The 23,046-nt window shown below is 37.9% G+C and overlaps 1 protein-coding gene across 2 annotated transcripts in view; it reads left to right on the top strand.

Annotated features, from left to right (window-relative positions):
• The first annotated feature begins 300 nt into the window (after window positions 1-300).
• tmeff2b (transmembrane protein with EGF-like and two follistatin-like domains 2b) overlaps window positions 301-23,046 on the top strand; it is an 83,422-nt gene continuing 60,676 nt past the window's right edge. The window contains exons 1-2 of one of the 2 annotated variants that reach the window (XM_056266869.1): window positions 301-867; window positions 21,953-22,062. In XM_056266869.1, coding sequence (XP_056122844.1) covers window positions 696-867; window positions 21,953-22,062 — 282 coding nt within the window. In that variant the 5' untranslated portion in view covers window positions 301-695. The remainder of the gene's footprint in view (window positions 868-21,952; window positions 22,063-23,046) is intronic. The other variant, XM_056266868.1, reaches the window with a different exon arrangement.

The raw sequence follows: 23,046 nt of genomic DNA, 5'->3' as shown, positions 1-23,046 counted from the left end.
TTTTTTTAGGTCAAAGCTATGACGTGAATAAGTAAACATCTTTTGTAGGCTATATTTCCCTTTACAGCCCGGGGTAAAGGAAGTCTCACTTGCACTCTTGATCTCCGCTTGTGATGCTGTATTACACGGCTCGGTACCCGCTACACTCCATATAGCCAATCCGCGCCGCCGAAGCGTGTGCCCACCTCTCACCTTCATCACCATCATCATCCTCATCCTCATCCTCACAGTCAGAGCCAGACACCAGCCGAACAAGACACTCTCAGACAGACCTCATGTAGGAAGAGAGAGAGAGAGAGAGAGAGAGAGAGAGAGAGAGAGAGAGAGAGAGAGAGAGAGAGAGAGAGAGAGAGAGAGAGAGAGATACTTAAGACAGCGCTTAGCATTATTTCCCCCTCAGAATGGAGTGATCAACATGATCAACTAGTGGATCCGGACAGCTTTTTCAGGTCCATGCTCGGATGTATCTCTTCATCTCAGCTTTGAGTTTCATCACTGCAACCGGACACTTCCACTTGTCAAGACAGATAGTCCAACCGCACCGGTATCAGAGCACATATACATACATGGGGATCATCGCAGCATTGCCCGGAAGATGTGTATCACTGCTCCGCTGCTGAGAACTGTGTCGCCTGCGCTCGTCGCGGGATCGGATCCCTCGGTTCATGTCCCCGTGTCATTCCCTGTGAACTGAGATGGCTCTTTGCGCTGTGCTGCGACAGACACGCAGACCGCGGCAGGATAATTGGACACATTTAGTGTTACTTACGACCTATTGCTTTTTTTGTATATTACCACTGAAACAACTTTGCGCGTTCCCGTCATCGCTGAGCGACTGTCAAACACCCACCGGGTGGAACTGCTCCGGTAAGAGACCCGAACACGCTGCTCTGTTCGTGCACCTTTACGCGACTATTCTCAAGTTTGTCTGTTTTTAACGGGGTTATTAATTGATCATTGAGCTGGGGATTTAATTTAGAATAACTAAACACACATAGGCTATTAGATGTTTAGTCTACCTGGAGTCTTGGTCAGTCATGGGTCACCGGCGTCACCCTAATACAAGTTGAGAGTTTGTGTTCTAAATTGAACGTTATGAGGTAAAAAAAATTGTATAGCTACTGCAAAATAATGGCAAAAAAACAAAAAAAAAACAATAGCAGAAACAACCATGCTACGCCATCAATGTAGTCCGACTCACGAACAAATGACTCTTTTAAGGAATTGTTCAAAAAGACTCAACGACATCACAAGTTATCGATTTTACTCAGCTTGAATGAACTCAATGAATCAGAGCAGGTACTACATCAACATTTGACTCACTTACTGAACTGCAAGGGATTTCGAAATTGAGCACGTCGTTTTGTGTAGCCTACTTGCGAATCTGAAATTAAGTCAGGACTCGGGAGCTACTGACTGCAACATACATTCAGTCTTGTAACAAATATATTTTAATGAATGACTTTAGAACATGAAAAATACAATTCTGTAGGAAACACTGGGATCTATGTGCAAATCTGACCTAAGATGATACCTGTCATTTTTTTAATTACAACGTCGTTGGTAGCACATAACTTGTGTGTGCACTGTCAGGGAAAAGAAATCAGTCACCGCTTGTCATTAGGTTAGTACCCTCGAAGGTACTCATTTGTACCTGTTCTATCCCATAATGGTGAACAGTGCACTGTATTAAAAGGGTTCATATTATTACTTTAATGTGCTAATATGCGTTCTTTAGGCACAGAGGTGTGAGGGTGCTGCCCTAGGGACCAGCTACAGGTAAAATTTTTGTGGATTGTGATCCTGAGAGGTGGCTCATATTTTCAGTACACGTGCAACTTTTGAGTTACCAGCAACGATTTGTAACCGCAAGGTTTTACCGGTAAACATTTGTACATGTGAAATCTCTGAAGGCTATCATCTGGCCCCTAACAAGTACATCTGGTGCTGCTTTACTCCATATCAGGGGAGTAAATGTAGCACTGAAAGGGAGCGCTTGTCAGAGATACTTTGGGAACAAAGGGCCCCGCTGTGCAATTATGTTTCTCTTTAAATAGCTGTAGGGGGGCAACAGTCTACAAGAAATCTTTCTGTTGCACAGACCTACAGTGGCCTATGTGAGATAATTCAGCTGAACTTCCTTCATAAAACAGTTTACTCTCTACCTAGACACGTCAGTAAGAAATCGGATTAAAATGAAGGGAATTAAGAGTACAGCAGAACTGTAAATTTGCTGTTGACACGTTCTTCTCTCCTCTCTCTCATTCTGTGTGTGTTGGGCTGGGCTCCGTCGTATCGATTCCTTCCCATCATGTAACCCCACCACAGTGCTGTCACATGTGTCGAAAGCAGAGCTTGATAAAATAAGCTGTTAGATAGACAAGCTGGCAGATGGCTGGCTTGACTATATTCCAATACAGATCTATCAGAGTCCGTTACACTACAGGTCTTTTTGTGTAAGCTTCTTTTCTCTTTGGCAGCCTTACACAGTCATGCACACTAGTGTAAGCAGGTCATGCCGCTGGTGAACTACTGAGGGCATCAAGGAGCTAATAAAGAGTTTATTTGATTGTTTAAATGACCCATAAATGGTTGCTTGGCTCTCACAGAATGGTAAACTGCCAATCATTCCTCTTAAAGTGCCCCTATTATGCTTTTTTTTAAATTACCTTTCATGTAGTGTGCAATATAGCTGTTAGTTAATCTAAAAGATCAGCAAAGTTGTAAAGATCAAAGTGCACGACAAATAAAGTTGTCTCCTTAAATGAAAGAATAGATTCTGAACTGCCGAAACAAGTCATCAGCAATTTCAGTCTCAATCCCGTAACATCTACGTAGGTTTGTTACAAATTTGCATAATTTCAAACCATCCATGGTCTTCATTGGCTGCCTGCGAACAACGTCTACTTATTACTTTGACCTGCCCTCAAACACTATAGTTGTAACTGAGCAGCAACATGTTGTCGACATGTCGAGAAGACACTGTTTTCTGCTTCGCGTATTCACTTTGCGTGCACATTCAAAGGATGAGGACTAACACTGGAATTGATACGGTAAAACCGACGCCATTGTTACTGTTCGTATCTCTGTCTACAGTATAGAAGTGCTGCTGAGGAAACCACCGGAGCTGAAATTAAGATATGGCAATGGCCGTTTCGTTTCTGATATGCGGTGTAAGCAGTAGACCAATCACAACAAACTGGGCCATCTGACCAATGAGAGCAGAGGAAGCTCTCAGAAAGGAGGGCTTTATAGAGACTGAATCCTTTATTGAGCCGTTTCAGACACTGAGAAAAGAGGTGTATGTTGAGAAAATTAAAGTGTTTTTTGACCTTGTTGCATGTAAACCTATTGAAGGAGACCTCCAAAACAAAATTAGGAACATTTAAAATAGCATAATAGGGGCACAACCCATATTTTCCAGTAAAAAAAGATACTTAAAACATGATGGATTTGGTTGAGAAAGATATTAAGACTGGTTTTTGAAAGAAATTGCTTATTTTGGCATAGCATGAATCCAACCAAAATTAATCTCGTTTTATACTTAAAACAAGACAAAGTTATTTGCCAAATGAGGGAATAACAATATCAAAATCTAGTGATCTCTTGGGATCATTCTCAAATCATGCTGGATAACATAATCATACGTTTTTTTTCACAAACTTGTGGAATTCATGGGAATGCTGAATAGAAACCAAATTCTATTAACACCCAAATTGGTATGCTGATCATCTTTTTAAATTTTTTTATTAATTATAACAATATTTTTTAGTTGATTCAGAAATGCATTGATTATTTTGATTTAAGGATTTTTTTTTCTGGAAAACAACACCAAAATACTGAAAGAGAAAGAGAGTTTTTGCATTGTATAACTTCAGTATGGAGGAAAGCACCTGACTTTTTTGGCCTTTCATCTGAAAATTTCTCTCTCCTTCAGACTGTGAAAGACCACAGGGATTAGTCTAATCCTGCACCTCAGCGCTTTATTCCTCATTCCTTAGACACTCGGTGCGCCAGAGCCTATTTTGATTGCGTTTGTGTGTATGAGGGAGAGAAGGAGAAATAGAAAGACTATGAGAGTGGAAGGTCTTCAGGGAAAGCTTGTCTGAGCTCCTGGGCTAATGAGGAAGTTGTGGTGCCCTATTTTGGGTTTCTTGGGGTTTTCCGTTCGGCTCTCTCTGTTCTATCCCGCCTTTAATGCCATTATCGAGATTTAATCCAGTAGAGCACAGGAAGGATGCCACTACTCAGTCAAGAAAAATGAGGAGGAAGAGAGTTCTCTCCTCTATTTATCTCTGTTCTGGCATCATTACTTGGCTCAGAAGAGGCATGACTAATGTATGCCACCAGGAAGATGTTGCAGGGCTAATTGAATGGCTAACGCAAGAGTGTTTGTTATAAAATAATAATGCCGCTTGGCTCGTTCAGGGAGAAAGAGCGAGTTGGTATTGAATGGTGTAGTGTGAGTTGTGTACCTGGAGGTGAGCAGGAGAAATAAAGGACAGTAATCGGAGACGTCCCCACAGAGTGAATGCTCATAAAGCTGAGTGGTTAGGAAGAGCACCCTCTTTAAATATGCATGATGGCAGATGTTTCTGTTTTTCATTCTGAACATTGTTATTTCCTCTGTTCTACAATTCCTAAACACTGAAAACAGGTTACGTGCTGCTCACACACCTGAACAACATGGAAACATAGAAGCATTACCAGGGATTCTAAACCTGTAAATAAACAGAAAGGTTTCAGTCTAGTTATAATGTAAAATAAATAAGAAGTTACTGATCAAAGAAGCAATCTTTTGTATATTAAAGCATACCCTATTATGCTTTTTCAGATATTACCTTTCATACAGCGTGTAAAGTTTTAAAGATCGCAATAAATGGAGTTATTGTTTGCAAAAAGAAAGAACCAATTCTGAACTGCCTAAAATGAGTCCTGCAATTCCTACATAGGTTTGTTACAACTTTGCATAATGCCATTGCCAGCATATGGTATTTATTGCGAACAATGTCTACTTTGACAAGCTCCTGAACACTGTAGTTGTAGCTGAGGCCTGGAAGAGTTTGGTCCGTGTTGTCGACATGTCGAGAAGACACTGTTTTCTGTGCTGCGAAAGCAAATCCACTTTACATGCAATTCCAAAGGACGAGGACTCGGGCTCGAATTGATATGGTTAAACCGACGCCATCATTACTAGTCGTATCACTGTGTATGCAAGTGCTGAAGCCTCCGGAGCTGAAATTTAGAAATGGTAATAGGCGTTTCGTTTTTGACACGTGCTGTAAGCGGTAGACCAATCACAACAGACATATACTGTATCTAATATATCTTACACAAGTATTACTCATATTGTAAGATGTACAATAATATATCTTACTAATGTGATATATCCTAGGGAGTACGAAAGATTCAGAACATAGCCCACAAATGTGGATGGGGCTGGAGTGGCCAGCTGCACAGAAACAAACATCAAATTCAATGTTTGAACAATGATCCCTACGCACAACAAGCAATGAACACAACCTTCTACTTCATAGACAGCCAAGTTTTATTAAAAGCAGTGCCAGTGGTGATTTACCCTTTTAAAGTTAGTTCACAAGTTCACACTTATAAATTGTCAGATAGAGTAAAAGAGAATGCGTATTTGGCCTGCTGTCCTAGCAGATGGCTCCGAGCTCGGTATTTTGGCCCCTAACCCAGAGTACTCCCCCTGTATTCCTGGCTGTGGTAGGAACCAGCCAAGACTGAGGAGTCGGGTGGTGGAGGGATGCTGAAAGCAGTCAAGAAAACTGTATAGAGCCCTTCTCTCATGGTACACTGAACAAAATTATATACGCAACACTTTTGTTTTTGCCCCCATTTTTCATGAGCTAAACTCAAAGATCTAAGACTTTTTCTATGTACACAAAAGGCCTATTTCTCTCAAATATTGTTCACAAATCTGTCTAAATCTGTGTTAGTGAGCACTTCTCCTTTGCCGAGATAATCCATTCACCTCACATGTGTGGCATATCAAGATGCTGATTAGACAGTAGGGCTGCAAGATTTGAGGAAAATGTCATATTGCGATTAATGAGGTCAATATTGCGATTGCGATATGCGATTGCGATATAATAAACAAATGGTTTCATGAGTCAACTTGCTTGGTTCTAAAGTAAAATGCACACACAGATTAGTGATCATTCTGTGTATTAATGTGTATTTCTCAACTCAAACTAGCAACAACAACTAAATGATTGATAACACCTATAATGATAAATAAACCATTGATGTCGGGATAAAAATGACGACACCCCCCACATTTTAAACGTTAATTATAGCCATCCAACATTACAGTGATTCCATCAATACAATTTAAAGCTATCAACTTTTAAAATATTTATTAGGCTTAAAAAAAAAATAACAGCTTTTAAATTAAGTGAACTTCAAACAATCCTCACATAAACCCATAATAAATGCCATATTTACCTGTGCCCTTCCTGTCTTAACAGGTAGGATTGAGGATTTATATACAGATTTATATACAGAAATTGAATAAAGTTATCAAACAGTCTGCGATGCATGAATTATAAATTATATATAGACTAATCCTTATTAAAGCTACAAAACTTCTTTAGTCAAGAGCAGTGAGTAATTTTCTGTTCCCTTTATTCTTTGATCAACTTTACTGACAGAACGCTTTATTCGCTGCTGGCCCTTTAAGAGCAGCCGTTGCCGAGACGCGGATCTCACACGCGCCTCATTCTCTCACAAGCACAACTCTTTTCGTCCATCATAAGACTGTTCTTATGTTATGAAGATAATCGACAAAACGACATTTTGGCATAATTGTGTGTGTTATTGTTCGTTCAAGCTCGAAAGAGAACTGTATTCTGGCACCCGGTCTGTGCATGCGCATTATACTGGCGCGCATTTTTCTGTGAGTCACATTCAGGACATTCACAGGCAGCGCGCTCTCTTTTGACATCTTGTCGTGCAAAATGGTTTTAGGGCATTTGCACGAAGAGCGGGATCATGTAACACTAGTCAAAGGATGACAAAAAAAGAAGAGATGCTGCGTTAATAGCCCTAATTTGTTTATTTCATATAAAATCGCTGCATTTTGTGTTATATAATCGCATAGGTTTGACATCGCGATTACGATTGCGATACGATTAATCGTGCAGCACTATTAGACAGCATGATTATTGCACAGGTGTGCCTTAGGCTGGCCACAATAAAATGCCACTCTAAAATGTGCAGAAAAGTAAAAGTGTTGCATTTATAATTTTTTCAGTGTAATTGGATAGACATGCTAATTGCTGAATCTGATTGGAATGATGTCTTTGTTAATGAAACATCATTGGACAAGGATGTTCTCAAGATACAAGTGATATCAGGTGAGCAGCTTTGTAGGGTAAGAGACTGGCTCTCTGATTATAAACTTTTATTGCATTTAGGTAAAACTGAATCCATATTATTTGGGACGAGAAGTAAACTGAACAAAGGTCCTTACTTATCTATCAAGGTAGGGGATTGTGTGATATCAAATAGAACCACTGTTAATTATCTTGGATGTGTTTTAGACAATGATTTAAGTGGTACAAGTATGGCTATGAAAATATTAGGGAAGGTTAATGCTACGACAAAATTTCTTGCCAGATGTGTTAGTTTTTTGAATAAGCAAAATGTTTAAATACTTGCATCTTGTTTAGTGTTATGTTATTTGGAGTACGCATGCATTTCTTGGATGTACGATTTGTCTTGTTTATGGCTCGTTAAGTTACAGAGATCTCAAAATAAATTGATACGGTTGGTGTTAGGTTTTAATAGTGTTACACATGTTGATGCCTCCCATTTTGGACATCTTAAGTGGTTACAAAAGAGCTCCTTCATATTTTAATATGTATTTTTCTAGGGTAAGTGAGACACATTTTTATAATACTAGGCAAAGTTTAATGGATATTACATTATGTCAATTCAAAACAATGTACGGTCGGAGGTCTTTTGAATTCTCAGGAGCACAAGAATGGGATAAGTTGCCAGAGTATGTCAAATATGGTTGGCTTTAGTCTGAAAGTTAAAAGTTAGCTATTAGATAAGTTGTTTTAGTAATTCATTTGTATTAATGTTTTTGGGTGGATGTTTAATTGTGATGTATATTTTGCAAATGTGTGTTCTTATTGTAGTGTTGTAAGTATAACAGTATGCAGTACCAAGGTAACCGGTCTCTAGGAGTGAAGTTGTGCTTTACATCAAGGACCACAATGGAAATAAGTTTTGTTTAAACTTTATTGTGTTATCCTTGACAAATGAGTGTGTTTTTCACTATTATTTTAATAAATCAAATCAAATAAAAAATCATTTAATGTACATAATTAGAATAAAACATGAATTTTGATGATGGAAATGATTACAAATTACAAACAGAACTGAAACAATCTAGTCACTATTACTGGGGTGTATTTAACTTTCTCAGTTTAAAAACACATGCACAAATAGGCCGTTTAGAAACGACTATGTTAAAGATCTTCAGAGAAGATTCACAGCTTCAGTGAGTTTTTTTTGGGTTTAAATCTTGTCTCGATGAGATTTAATGCATGACATAGCTTTAAAACGCAGTAAACTGACAAATCACTTACCTTGTGTGGTGTTATTCTCAGTGGCACACACTTTGCATAGTAAAAGGCTGTTTGGCATAAGCTACTGGCAAAACTGTTTAAAAGTAAATAAACATTGAGCAGATTTTGTAGAGAAGTGGTTTATTGCAGTCACGGCTCAATGAGTGCATTTACAAGTCAATAAAATGCTGATAATTATCAAAATCAGCTAAACTTTTTGAGGTGATATTGCTGTCCTGGTGAAAGTATGTTTACAATAAGTATACATGACACAATGCATAATTTTAAAAATATGAATCTTACTTTTGTCTGACTGAATGAAAATCTTGTAAATTCTGACTACCAAGCTTTTGTTAGTAACTATGATAAAAGCATGATACAAGTAGCCAAATTTCAATGCAAAAAGCTAAGGAGAAAGCTGTGTAGAACTTTGTGAACAATGAGCATGTCAATTTTGCCGAGCTTTAAGCGCCATTCTGTGGGCCCGAATTCACTGTGGGACTGATAATATCAGGTAGGTCAGGCAATGATTTGGACAAGATTTGTTTCGTATTAAAAACAGAGATTTTCTAAAGCAAAAGTGAGTGAAATCACATGGATAAAAGGAGAAAATACCTTCCATTTGCAAAACTCATCGTGTCTTTAAGGTCAATCCCTTAGGCCTTGTTTTCCCTCCATTTACAAAGTGGTAAAAAAGGTTGCTCTGCTTTGGAATGTGTGGAATTCATGTGGGCTCCTTAATTTGCTAAATTAGCCCATGTAATTGAATTTTCTGCATTCTGGTAAAATAGTTATGCCCTTGAAACGTTTCAGATATTAATGTGTGTATTTTTGTCGGTGTGTGCACTCAGCCATCCAAACTCGCATTGTGACGTGATTCTCCAGATAAAATCTTGAGCGAATGCGATTTGTCTGGCTACACGAGACAGACAGGAAACACTGTTCATTCGATCGGTACTTATGGGCAGCTGTCACATGCAGCCATATGGCGGTGAAACCGAGCTCGACTCCCAGGGGTTTTGGGTCGATCCTCCACAGGTGTGCCAGAAGGTGCGAAGTTCAGTCCTTATTAACCTTGTGCACACCAAGGTTTTTCCAAGGGTACCTCCAAAAAAGTCACAGACAGAGCTACGTCCTTCATTTAACACCAGTTCTTTTCCTGCTTGTCTATTTTTGAAAAAGAAAGCCAACGAGCTCAATGGTAGATTAATGATGAGTGTATAAATACTACACTAATGGCCGGGCTATTCTTACTGGACCATCTGTTACGAGAGACAGGGTAGTGCTCACTTACATGCATTTGTTACCAACATGGCTAGCATCAACAACCGTCAGTGACTGAACCCAGGAGGCGTGACAGCCCACAAATCACTACTGAAATACTGAGATTTCATTGTATGGGAAATCTGTTTACTACAATGTAAAAAAGTTGATCATTGGAGTATCTTTTACCAGAAAACACTGTTTAAGCCTTTCTACTAATTCTTTTTTTAATTGAATATTGTAGTTTTTATTCTAAATTATTTGTCCATGCACATCATTATTTATTTATTTATTTTTTATTCATGTGCCCTCGTAAACTTTAATCAAAATAACTTCTCCCTTTTGCAACTTCTCTTCTCTTCTCTTCTCTTCTCTTCTCTTCTCTTCTCTTCTCTTCTCTTCTCTTCTCTTCTCTTCTCTTCTTTGAATACGTGTTTACTGGCGTGAGGGCGGGACAACCTGTCACTCACATGAGATCGACCAATAGGAAACCACAATTATCCAACCATCCAATCAGTTCCCAATGGACAAAATCAGGTCCCACCTTACATTATTTCTTGTTCGAGAAGCCATTTTGCTTGAATATACGTCACAAAAGAGAAGAAAAGCCTATCACATATATGTTTCATGCCGACTTTAATTCAGTGTTACTTATAGTTTCTTTGTTATTAATTGTGAAATTTACTAGGTATTTCTGGGTGGAAATCGTTTCTACACCACTTTTCTTTTTTTGGTGTTCTAATTGTCAGAGATGTCCAGCCATGTGTATGTAAAGCCTGTGCATTCACTTAATAGCGCACAGAGAGCGTAGCCTTCCACACAGCTATGAATGGGTCACAATGGCCGACTAATTACTGACTTTTCAGTTGCATTGCTTTAATTGGCATGATGTTTGTAATGCTGTGCTTTAGCCTATTAGTTTATACAGTAAAACACTCTTGGAAAAGTTGGGTCTTTAAAATGGCAATATAGCGGACTCTAGCTTCATGTATTGTGATGTACATCCGAGTGAAACTGTCATTGAAAAAGAAAAAAAAGTGTAGGACAGGACTTTGTTCCATCCATCGGTTATTTATTGGATAGAAGCTTAATGCGTGCTTTCAGTCCATTGTAAGAAAGGGACAAGGTTTTTGCGGGTGAAATGATGGAAGACATAGGGCATACGGCACCAGAGAGAAGTCTGTCATTTTACTGGAGGATAGAGTTATGACATTGTGATTAAAAAATACAAGGTAAAAAAAAAGAAGAAAGATATGCATGGATGTAATGTTTAAAATAGGTTGAATTTCTATTTCATGCTGACTTTAAGTTCATCCCTGTTATGGCACTGAATCAACCCCCATACACATTCAGATTAACGTATTTGACTGTTGAATCGTGTCTTGTGCAATTTTTGTTAAAAATAGTTCAACCTTTAAAAAATGTGTCTTAAAGGGATACTCCACTTTTTTTGGAAATAGGCTCATTTTACAACTCCCCCAGAGTTAAACTGTTGAGTTTTACCGTTTTTGAATCCATTCAGCCGATCTCCGGTTCTGGCGGTACCACTTTTAGCATAGCTTAGCATACATCATTGAAGTGGACAAGACCATTAGCATTTCTCAAAAAAAAAATGATTTCTCAAAGAGTTTAGATATTTTCCCTATTTAAAACTCGACTCTTCTGTAGTTACATCGTGCACTAAGACCGACGGAAAATGTAAAGTTGCGATTTTCTAGGCTGATATGGCTAGGAACTATACTCTCATTCCCGCGTAATAATCAAGAAACTTGATATGAATAACGATATGAATAATTATAATGATATGACGCAGCGCCTGAAAATAGTTCCGTTGTGTTGACGAAAGGTAGCCTATTTTCAGGCGCTGCGTCATATCATTACAAGTTTTAAATAGGAAAAATATCGAAACTCTTTGGTCATTTTTTTTTGAGAAATGCTAATGGTCTTGTCCACTTCAATGATGTATGCTAAGCTATGCTAAAAGTGGTACCGCCAGAACCGGAGATCGGCTGAATGGATTCAAAAACGGTAAAACTCAACAGTTTAACTCTGGGGGAGTTGTAAAATGAGCCTATTTCCAAAAAAAGTGGAGTATCCATTTAAGATCCCTTCATTCTCCATTCTGTACACAAGAATCCATCTTATGTCAAAACCCTTAAGAAATATGACCAATCATGGTCAGGTGAACCCAAAACGTGCATAATTGTACATGGTTTGATTAGTCGTGCAGACAACTCAATAACTAGCTGATTTTGAAAATATGTGGTTTTGTACATCTTTACTTTTACAAGATACCGCTGGTGTCATGAACAATTAGTTTGCCTGTTTAATTTAGTCCGCCTAGACATTAATGGTCAAAATAGTTCAGACAACACCATAAAGCGATTTTGTTGGATTTCTAATCAGGCACTGAATAGAGTAAGCAATAAAAGTTATTTCAGCCAATGGAATCGCTTAGAGGTCTTTTGGGACTAAATAAAAAAAAGGAAAAATATTTTAAAGTATATATAAAATTGGATTTCTATTTTTTCAGCTGTAAAAAAGATGCATGTGATTGCACATTTATTAAGAATTCCTTTGAATGCTTCCTTTACCCGACATCTCAAATATATTGCACATTACACTGTAATAAAACATATCTGTTCATGAACACAACAGCGGTCTGGTAGCAATAACTTACATTAGTGTGAGCTTAGGTAATACGACTGCAGATGCTCGGTAGCTTTTGCACCCTGCGGGTTAACGATACTCAGTCCATTTGCATATTCATTTATTCATTTAGCAGATGTTTTAGTTCAAAGAAACCTTGCCCCGAGTTCATTAGCGCAACATATGCAAGCACAGATTTCTTGTGATGTGTTGTTTGTCAGCAAATGTTCTGATAACTCTGGTGGTGTCACCTTTGGTATACTTTCAGTTCTGTTGTTGTCACTGTATTTTCTGTGCCACTTCCTGTGTGAAGTTCACTGTTCACCAATTAAACTACCAACACTATCTCTTTCTTTAAAGAAAATGAGCTATGCTTAGTTGCTGGTTACACTATAAACTTCCTCTGTAGTTTGCGATATCATCATATAATCATATTACCAGTTAACAATTTTAGCTGAGATAATATGGATGTGCAGTCTGTAAAAGCCAACCAGGCTACAAGCAACCAGTGTTGCCTGATTCGCCAATGAAAGTTGGTTATTTTTAATGAGTCAATCAAAATGACTCGCAAATGAGTCACACACAAACTTTAAAACATCTCACTTACACTGAAATAGTTGGAGTGGTTACCAAATTAACATCTGACTCACTCGCTGAACCACAAGCCATTACTTTCAGTCATATTCGATTCGAAATAAGAGACGCAACATACTGTAATGGACAAATATGTTCTTCTGCTTGCGTACATTGACCTACAAACATTGACGTCTAAAGCCACTTTTCTCATTTCTGTTCAGTGCTTTACTCTATGCTGTGCCACAATGTAATGTCTTTGAATGATCTTTATTAATGTTTTTATCTGCAAATATGTGATTAATTTGATTAATTTATCAGCGCATGTAACAAATTTTAATTGACTGACAGCCCTATTTATATATGTATATCAATGCTTATGATATTGCAATGCTATGCAATGCTTTTGTGCTTTTCCGGGAAACTTTGTTTTCGCTTGCAAAGAGCACAAAAGTTTTCCGGGACATGCAAAATTTTTGCAAAGGAACACAACGTTTTTCTTTGGAACGCAAAGGTTTTGCGAGCAACGCAAATGTTTACATATTTTTTTAATTTTAGCAGGGGAATGCAAAACTTTTGTGAGTGAACGCAAAGGCATTGAAATATATTTTTTCCTCCTATCTAATATTTTTTCCATCACCATGTCCCTTTAGGGTCTACGTAGTACAGTGACATCATTTTTGGCCTGGCTGATGTACAAAGAAATTATAAACATGCAAAAACAAGAGAGAACCAATGAATATTAATGAAATAATTGATTATGCTGTACAATGTGTGCTTTTTTTGTAAGCTTTTTGTTTTTCTATGCATTTTTTCATATAAAATAAAACCTATAGCTGTATTTTGCCTTTTTTTTTACCAAATAATTTTGTCAGAAAATACCTTAACCACATTTAGTGTTTTGTTTTTCCTTCATATTTAAAATATTAAAAAAAAATATACATTATTTTCCTCATATTTTGATTGTTTAATCGAACTAGGGTCATAACTATATATATATATATATATATGTGGAGTATATATCCCTCAAAAGTACTAATAATAATTGATGAAATCATTAAATTCCTTATGTTTCACTATAGTTATAGTGCAATTAAAAGCACAAAATCGTGAGAGCTCATTTTGCATGCGAAGCACTGAATATGATGAATAGAAATGGAAGTGACCCCATCACTGGAGTGCCACAACTCCTACTCTGAAATTCTCTATTTTGTTTACGTTTGCAGTGTCATATGGTGTGTGTCGTCTTTCCGTTCCACTCAGCCTGCTTGTCTCTGGTTCATTATCATTCCTCACAGACTTACTTATCCTGAGACTTTGGCTGCTTGTCTTGTTTCAGCACCGCTGTATCACTCTGTGTCACCCTCCTCCCCATCTCTCTCTCTCTCTCTCTCTCTCTCGCACACACACACACACACACACACACGCATACCCACTCGTTTGTCTCGGCTAAGTAGTCTGCACCATCGCTGAGGATGATGGGCTTCACAGCCAGACACAACTGATCCGGCAATATTTAAATTTTATGCATGTCTCATCTCAGCGAGAGAAATCATATCTCCCATCTGTGCTCTGAGCTCGCTCTCTCTCTTCTTGTATCTTATTTTCTCTCTCCACTCCTCATTAATTTGGGCTCAGGTAAGTTTGTCTACGTGGGTGTCATATATTTAGCAATATAGCATCTTTTACAAGGTTTTTTACAGATCTCAAAATAATTCCAATAACCCTGCACAGCCTGCCAGACAGACTGGTCTTTACTGGGTTTTTTTATTTTTTATTATGTCTTAAGCACAGCATGATTTTCTCTTCAGAAGAATCCAGTAAATATGATAAGAGCTTAAAATATAATTTAAAAAAAAAACCTGTATCTATATTGTATATTACAATGTTATGCAAAGTCACACGGTGTTAGAAAGATCCAAACAAGCTTACTAAGCTTATATATTTTTTTAAATAATATGTATTATGACATTTATATATTTCCAGAGTTCATACATTCAAAAGTTTGGGTAGGTAAGATTTAATAAAGTCTCTTATTCTTACCAAGGCTGCATTTATTAGATCACAGATACAGTAAAACAGTACTGTGAAAAATTTATACAATTTAAAATAAACTTTTTCTATTTGAATATATTTTAAAATGTAATTTATTCCTGTGATGGTAAAGCTGAGTTATTTTCGCATTATTACTCTTCAGTGTCACTCACAGGTCGCGTTAATCGAAAATTTTCCGTCATTGACGGAATGTTAAAGGGTTAGTTCACCCAAAAATGAAAATTCTGTCAGTATTTACTCACCCTCATGTTGTTCCAACCCCGTAAGACCTTCGTTCATCTTCGGAACAATAATTAAGATATTTTTGATGAAATCTGAGAGCTGGATCACTCCTCCATACTAGTCCATAGGCTTCTTCAGGGATTGAACTTGCCGGCCTTGAAAAGTTATTAAAGACATCGTTAAAATAGTCCAAGTGACTACAGTGGCTCAATCTTAAGTTTATCAAGCGACGAGAATACTTTTTGTGTGCAAAAACAAACAAAAATAACGACTTTATTTCAACTATTCATTTCCTTCTCTTTGGGCCTCTCGTAGTGTAATTCCGTAGAGCTACGTCACACGTAGGCTCACTATTGGCCGACGCTGGTCATGTGCGTGATGCGTGTGACGTACAACAACAGAAGCTTACGCTATTACACTAGTGAACTGACTCGAGGCCCACAGAGAAGGAAATGAATAGTTGAAATAAAGTCGTTATTTTTGTTTTTTTTGCGCACAAAAAGTATTCTCGTCGCTTGATAAACTTAAGATTGAGCCACTATAGTCACTTGGACTATTTTAACGATGTCTTTAATAACTTTTCGAGGCCGGCAAGTTCAATCCCTGAAGAAGCCTATGGACTAGTATGGAGGAGTGATCCAGCTCTCAGATTTCATAAAAAATATCTTAATTCGTGTTCCGAAGATGAACGAAGGTCTTACGGGGTTGGAACAACATGAGGGTGAGTAATTACTGACAGAATTTTCATTTTTGGGTGAACTAACCCTTTAATTAGCAGTGAAATATCTGAAAGTCATCCGTCATTTTGACAGATTACACAGGCTGATTTATTGTAACTTGTTAACTGTAATTCTCACCCCTGTCCACTTGGTGGCGAGTGCGCTCTTGCTGACTATCAAGTTAATGGTCAATTAATGGCTTTTCTGAGTTAAGTGAGATTGCTTACAAGCTGTTTTATTGACGTCTTTCTGCGGTTGAAACACTGATTGAGCGATTCCGGTAAGTTGGAGTGTATCTTTCAACATATTTTCTGATGTTCATTCATGTTTATTTCGTTCTGTAACGTAAAGAGAAAGGGATGATGGCGTTCACTCGCGCTGTGGTGCTACAGTGATCTTTCGCGCCACATTAAAGGATAGCAATATAGCATATTGCCTATTTTTACAAAAATGGCTTTACTGTATGCCTTCATGTCCACCCTATACCTGCAATGAGGCAATGATGTGGACATGGAGGTATACAGTAAAGTGAAGGGAGCAGCCCATAGATAGAGAGTTCATAAAAGCAACGATCGGGACGAAATATTTCAACTACAGATTTGTTTCAGATTTCAATTCAGATTTGTCTCGGCACAGCTACTAAAAGGTCAGAACGGTTGCTCACGTCACATCTATGTCGTCAAGCTCAGTTTGAGCCTGCGCAGTACGCTTGGCTATCAGGAAGTGAGTGCTTCTAATGGGCTTCAACTTTCTTCGTTGAAATCATAGACAGTAAAAGAAATGGACACAGCGACCCCATAGATTTCAACGGAGAAAGTTGAAGCCCATAAAAGCACTCACTTCCTGATAACCAAGCGTACTGCGCAGGCTCAAACTGAGCTTGACGACGTAGAGGTCACGTGAGCAACCGTTCTGACCTTCTAGTAGCTGTGCCGAGACAAATCTGAATTGAAATCTAAAACAAATCTGTTGTTGAAATATTTTGTCCCGTTGCTTTTATGAACTCTCTATCTATGGGCTTCTCCCTTGACTTTATGCCTCCATGTCCACCCGATTGCCTCATAGACAGTAAACGATTGCCTATGAGCTTCTACTTCTGTCTATACGGTAATTTCTCTACTGTGCGACAGAGCGTCCCGTGGTTAAGACGCAATCGTTAACCTATTTTGACAAAAACGGCTTCTACGGGACAATAACGTAAGATACAAAGTAATGGAGCCTTTTATCCATTGTCCCGTTTCTTAAGAAATAAATAATGGACAAACTGAGTCTTTGGACGCCTCAGATGTAAAGTTATTCGCTGTCAAAGTGACGCCAAAATGAATGGGAGTCAATGGGATGCTAACAGTAGGTGATAGCCAGCTACAATGGCGGCCCCCGGAGGCAGCTTCAACTTCCGGCTGATGGATTACCCCCTTGGTTGAAATCTATGGGGTCGCTGTGTCCATTTCTTTTACTGTCTATGGTCACATGATCCTTCAGAAATCATTCTGATTTTATGCTCAAGAAAAATTTATTATATTAATGTTGAAAACATTTGAAAACATTTTGGGCTTCTTATTATTTTTGTGGAAACCACTTTACAGTTTTGTTCATAGAAAGTTCAAAAGGAGAGCATTTATTTGAAATATAATCTTGTAACATTATAAATGTCTTTACATCAAGAAACTTTACTGCCGTACCATGAGTGCAGCAGGCGTAATGATATGACGCAGCGCCTGAAAATAGTTCCGTTGTGTTGACGGAAGGTAGCCTATTTTCAGGCGCTGCGTCATATCATTACGCCTGCTGCTCTCATGGTACGGCAGTAAAGTTTCTTGATTATTACGCAGGAATGAGAGTATAGTTCCTAGCCATATCAGCCTAGAAAATCGCAACTTTACATTTTCCGTCGGTCTTAGTGCACGATGTAACTACAGAAGAGTCAAGTTTTAAATAGGAAAAATATCGAAACTCTTTGGTCATTTTTTTTTTAGAAATGCTAATGGTCTTGTCCACTTCAATGATCTATGCTAAGCTATGCTAAAAGTGGTACCGCCAGAACCGGAGATCGGCTGAATGGATTCAAAAACGGTAAAACTCAACAGTTTAACTCTGGGGGAGTTGTAAAATGAGCCTATTTCCAAAAAAAAAGTGGAGTATCCCATTAAGTACGTTCCTTACTGTGCAGCTGAAACCTCAGTGCCTGTTGCCAAAGTCTTTCTGCAGAACTTTTGCAGTCACTCGAGGATTTTTCTGAACCTCCCTTCTCAGAAATCTGGTTTCAGCCGTTGATTGCTTCCTTTTTCTGCCCCGTCCAGTGTAACCACTGTTCCTTTAACTTTGAACTTCCGAACTATGTTTCCAACTGTGTTCCAACTAGGGACATTTAGTGACTTTGCTACCTTTTTGTATCCTGTTCCTTGTTTGTGAAGGGCGATGATATCTTCTTCTAACTTTTTGGACCATTCTTTTGACTTAGCCATATTTATAACATGCAGTCAAATGTGAGACTCAACAAACCTAGCCAGTTCAGATATTTCATGTGTTCTAGCTCAAGCACACCTGGTGCAACTAATGAAGCCCTTGATTAGTTGCATCAACACCTGTTTTGTAGATGTGTGCTGTTGTGAGGGATTCTATTCATTGAGACTGCAGAAGTCATTAAAAGTTGAATTTTCAGTTGAATTTGTGGAAACCACTTGAAACATTTGTTGTGTTGAGCTCTTTCAATTACTTTTGTTTGATTTGTTCAATGCAAACAGCTGAAAGTCTGTAAATTTTGCCAATAAACCTGATTTGCAATTGTGGTTGAATAATTTCGATCACAGCTGTACTGTTTACATCCAAGTACACTGTTGGATGTGCATTTTTCACCCATTTTTTTTTTTTTTTGTCTGACAGTGTCAATCTTAAAAGAATGCTTATGTAACAACTATTATTCAAATAACAATAGTTGGGAAACGTGTTCCCAAACAGTACACTAATCTGTCCTTTATTTCATATATTATATTACCTGAAATATACTTCTTAAAAAATTGACTCTAAGGATTTCAAGTATTATGATCAAAACACTTAAGTGCACTTTTTTCCACAAGGATCATTATTGCTCCATTTTGTAACGTTATACAGTGTGACGTTGATGCTCGGCACATCCTGTTCTTTGACTTGCAGATGGTAGAGCTTATGAAATATTCATCCTGAATTATCCTGTTCATCTTTGTGTTTACAGGGAGAAGCCTTTGAGTTCAATTGTGACTCAAGGCATTGTACAGTATGTAATAGTCAGATATGGAGGTTGTGTGTGAGGCCTTGAAAGTGTATTTAGCAATATTGAAAACAGGTTATTATCTCTTAGTGTGTTTAGGGCTGCTGAGTATCACCAACAATGTCACGATACGATACGCATCACGATACTAAAGCCACGATACGATACGTATCTCGATATGGATCAATTTGGAATTGATCAGAGTTTAGTAACAGTAAAATATGTTTATTGTAACCAGTGTTATAACAGTTGTGATCACTGAAAAACTATTTAGTTTTTGTCATAAAAAAAAACCCAATGAGTTAAATGAAATAAAAAATTGTCACAAAAAAGCTTAAAATGGCTTTTCCTTCTACTACTTTTACTACTTTTAGTCTCTGCCTCTGATTATTTAACAATTTGGTCTGTAGTGTTTGAGTGTGCACCAAACAAAGTCATTTCTTCACATTATGTTGAAATAATTTTAAACAATTACATCTTCAGATTTTTATGCAGAAACAACAATTGATCGACATGCTCAGGTTTAAGAATGAAACACTGATAAAGAGAGTGACAGCAGAACGTCTCACTTAACTTCATCATACAACCGGGGAATTGCCGTTTCTGTTAAAAACTGACGTGTTGGTAGCCTATTGTGTAGCGTGGCTCACGCTCGTGAAGCAATTGTCTGAAGCCGTTATTCTCGACAACGCATATGGCCGTAAATCCTGACATATGAAGCGCATTAATGCATTTGTAATCTTTTAAGATTGATTTCAATCTTTGAATTAAATTGTAAAAGCTAGCACAAATAAATACAATAGAATAAAGATAGCCTACCAATAAGGAAAAAAACGTTTTGAATAGGTCTAGCACTAGTATTCAGAAATAGGCCTAGGCCTAGAAACTGAATAAAGTAATCAAATGTAAAATAACACTGGGTAGTATTTTAGTCCTGACTTAATTAAATACATAGGCTATTAATCCAGATTCCTTAAAATTAAAGCTATCTTTTGTTGTTTTGACAACAATATTAATGACAGACACATATAGCTGCTGTCCCCTTTAAGAGCTAGTGCACGGATCCTGATTTCATTATGCGTTTGCCGTTTATGCTTATTCAAGACATAACCGACTGTGTTTAAAGGGATACTCATCAAGACTGAAATTTTTGACATAATTTTGCGTGTTTTTGTCTGTTAAAGCGATATAATCCGCGAAAAAGAACTTTTGTTACTCTCGATCTGTTTGTGAGGCGGCTTTAGGCCTATACGCACGCAGAGAAAAACATCTCTCAGAGAGCTACTGAATGTTTAAACTGGTAAGACTGGAAAATACGTGCAAATGGTAAACTTTAGTCACGTCAGGATTTCATGACGATGTATCGTTGTGTCGATATTCTGAGCACAGCCCTACTGTGTATGTTGTCTACATGCCTATATGAACTTATCATTTATGTTGATAGACAAGGAGAAAACCTCAGTCCATTAAGAGGCATCCTGCCCACATTCTGTACAGAGGTCTGTAAGCTTCATACCCTGGGCTGTTATGACCTCAAACCAGGGACACGCTCTATTTTATCTAAGCAGCTTTTGTAACAAAGTATCTGTTGTTTGCTACTGCATTCGTGATATGCTTTAGCTTTAATGTCCTCCATCCAACTTGGAATCAAGTATCCTTTTGTCCCGAGGATGTAATTGTGTGAGGTTGTTTCACACCAGTGATGTGTATATTCAGTTTTAAGGAACTACAGTGCTTCATCTGACCTCTGGTGCACTTGAGGCAAGATTGTTGTTGATGTTGAACTGATTATGAAACATTCAAGCCCATTTTTGAGACATTACATGCTAACTTGGTTGCTAAATGAGTTTCTGTGACCCGATCTAACTGGTATTGTCATATTATGAACAAACCCAAAATCTGTGTGCAAAATTACAGTAGTTATTGAAATTAGTGCTGTCAGTCAATTAAAAAATGATGTCAATTAAATATGTGGAACCAATGCTTAAATAGTAAAATGAATGATAATTGTTAATTTTACTATATGGATCTTTTATAATGTAAAATGTTTTTTGTTTTATACACATTACAGTTCAAATGTTTTAAATCGGTAAGATTTTTTTTATGTTTTTGAAAGTCTCTTAACAAGGCTGCATTTACTTGATCAAAAATACAGTAAAATATGAATACTATTATTAATATACTAATAAAATAACTAAATGCTAATAACTAAATAACTATAACAGTTTTCTATTTTAATCCTTTAAAAATGTAATTGATTCCTGTGATGACTGCTGATAATCATCTATATTCCTCTTGTCATACTGATTTAATGCTCAAGTAACATTTCTTATTATTATCAATATTTAAATTTGTGATGCTAAATATATTTTTGTGGAAACATTGACGATTTTTTTCCAGGATTCTATGATGAATAGAAAGTTCAAAAGAACAGCAGGTATTTGACATACAAACCTTTTGTAACGTTATAAACTATTTTGTCCGTTTAATTCATTTTTTGCTGGATAACAATATGAATTAAAAAAATATTACGGACCCCAAAAGTACAGCTATGTTTTCTTAGCATGTTTTGTACAATATCTGTTTGTAATCTATAACCTATATTTGTGTATGTTTCATGACAGGGTTCGAAGAGCAGGACACTGATCTTTTTCTGTGTGACACAAACACATGCAAGTTTGACGGCGAGTGTCTGCGAATCGGGGACACGGTGACGTGCATCTGTGATTTTAAGGTAGGAATCAATGCTCCTCGAATACTAACATTTGCATGCTTTATTAGCACCACATGTTGAACATGTGACCGGGTTAAAAGCACCACACGCAGAGTGTGTCATAAATTAAAATACACCTACACATGGCTTCTCACAGAAAACACACACATACATTCTCTCGCTCGGTCAAAGTGCTCTGCTTCACTCAGACATCGTGCATCTGCGTCTTGTTGCAGGCCAAGCTGCATCACTCAGGTAAATAGCATTATCTGTCTGCTCGCACAGTGCGCAGGGAGGAATTTCCTTTGATGCATCTGCTCGATCGCCCGGCCTCGCTCGGCACAAAGATGCCTTGTGCACTTAAGAAGGGTCACGCTGCATTCATTTCTGCCCTTAATACAATTGAGCGGCACTAACGCTAGTCTGGGGCCATGTGAGTGCCTCTAGCTGTGGTGGGGAGGGTTATCGGTTAAGTATCATGCGCAGCGAGAGACGGTACCCGACGCTTTAAGGGTGTGTGTGGGGATGCCCTACTCATGCGGTTGGACGCTGCTACCCAAAGCTCTGCCCTGCCTCTAGACTCCCAAACAGAAAGTGGAATGGGAGAAGTGTGTGTGAGAGAGAGATGAATGGATGTGATTCACACAAGTTCACTTACTGACATGCTATTGATCCAACTCTCATACTCAGAGAGAGAGAGAGCGAAAGACAGAAATGGAAGGCGATCAGTCTCTTTCTGGACCACTAGCTACACCGAATGGAAATGCAATCTGTTTGATTGAGTGACCCGCCTGTTTGTCCGAACAATGGAGGATGGGGTGTGTTTGAAACACAGTGTTGAACTGTTTTTAATTTGACATGGTGCCATATAAATGAAACACTCGTGGGCACAAGATTCTTAAAAATGCATCCGACACATGTAGCTATGGACCAACAATTAATAAGTAATCACAGATGGAAAGCAATAACACATATTGTGTAAACATAAAATAATATAAAATACCG

This window comes from Rhinichthys klamathensis, unplaced genomic scaffold (genome assembly GCF_029890125.1).
Source record: "Rhinichthys klamathensis goyatoka isolate OS25496 unplaced genomic scaffold, OSU_Roscu_1.1 h1tg000254l_1, whole genome shotgun sequence".
Taxonomy (NCBI): domain Eukaryota; kingdom Metazoa; phylum Chordata; class Actinopteri; order Cypriniformes; family Leuciscidae; genus Rhinichthys; species Rhinichthys klamathensis.
The sequence above is the reverse complement of the archived record's forward strand: the minus strand, read 5'-3'. Positions and strand labels throughout refer to the sequence as shown.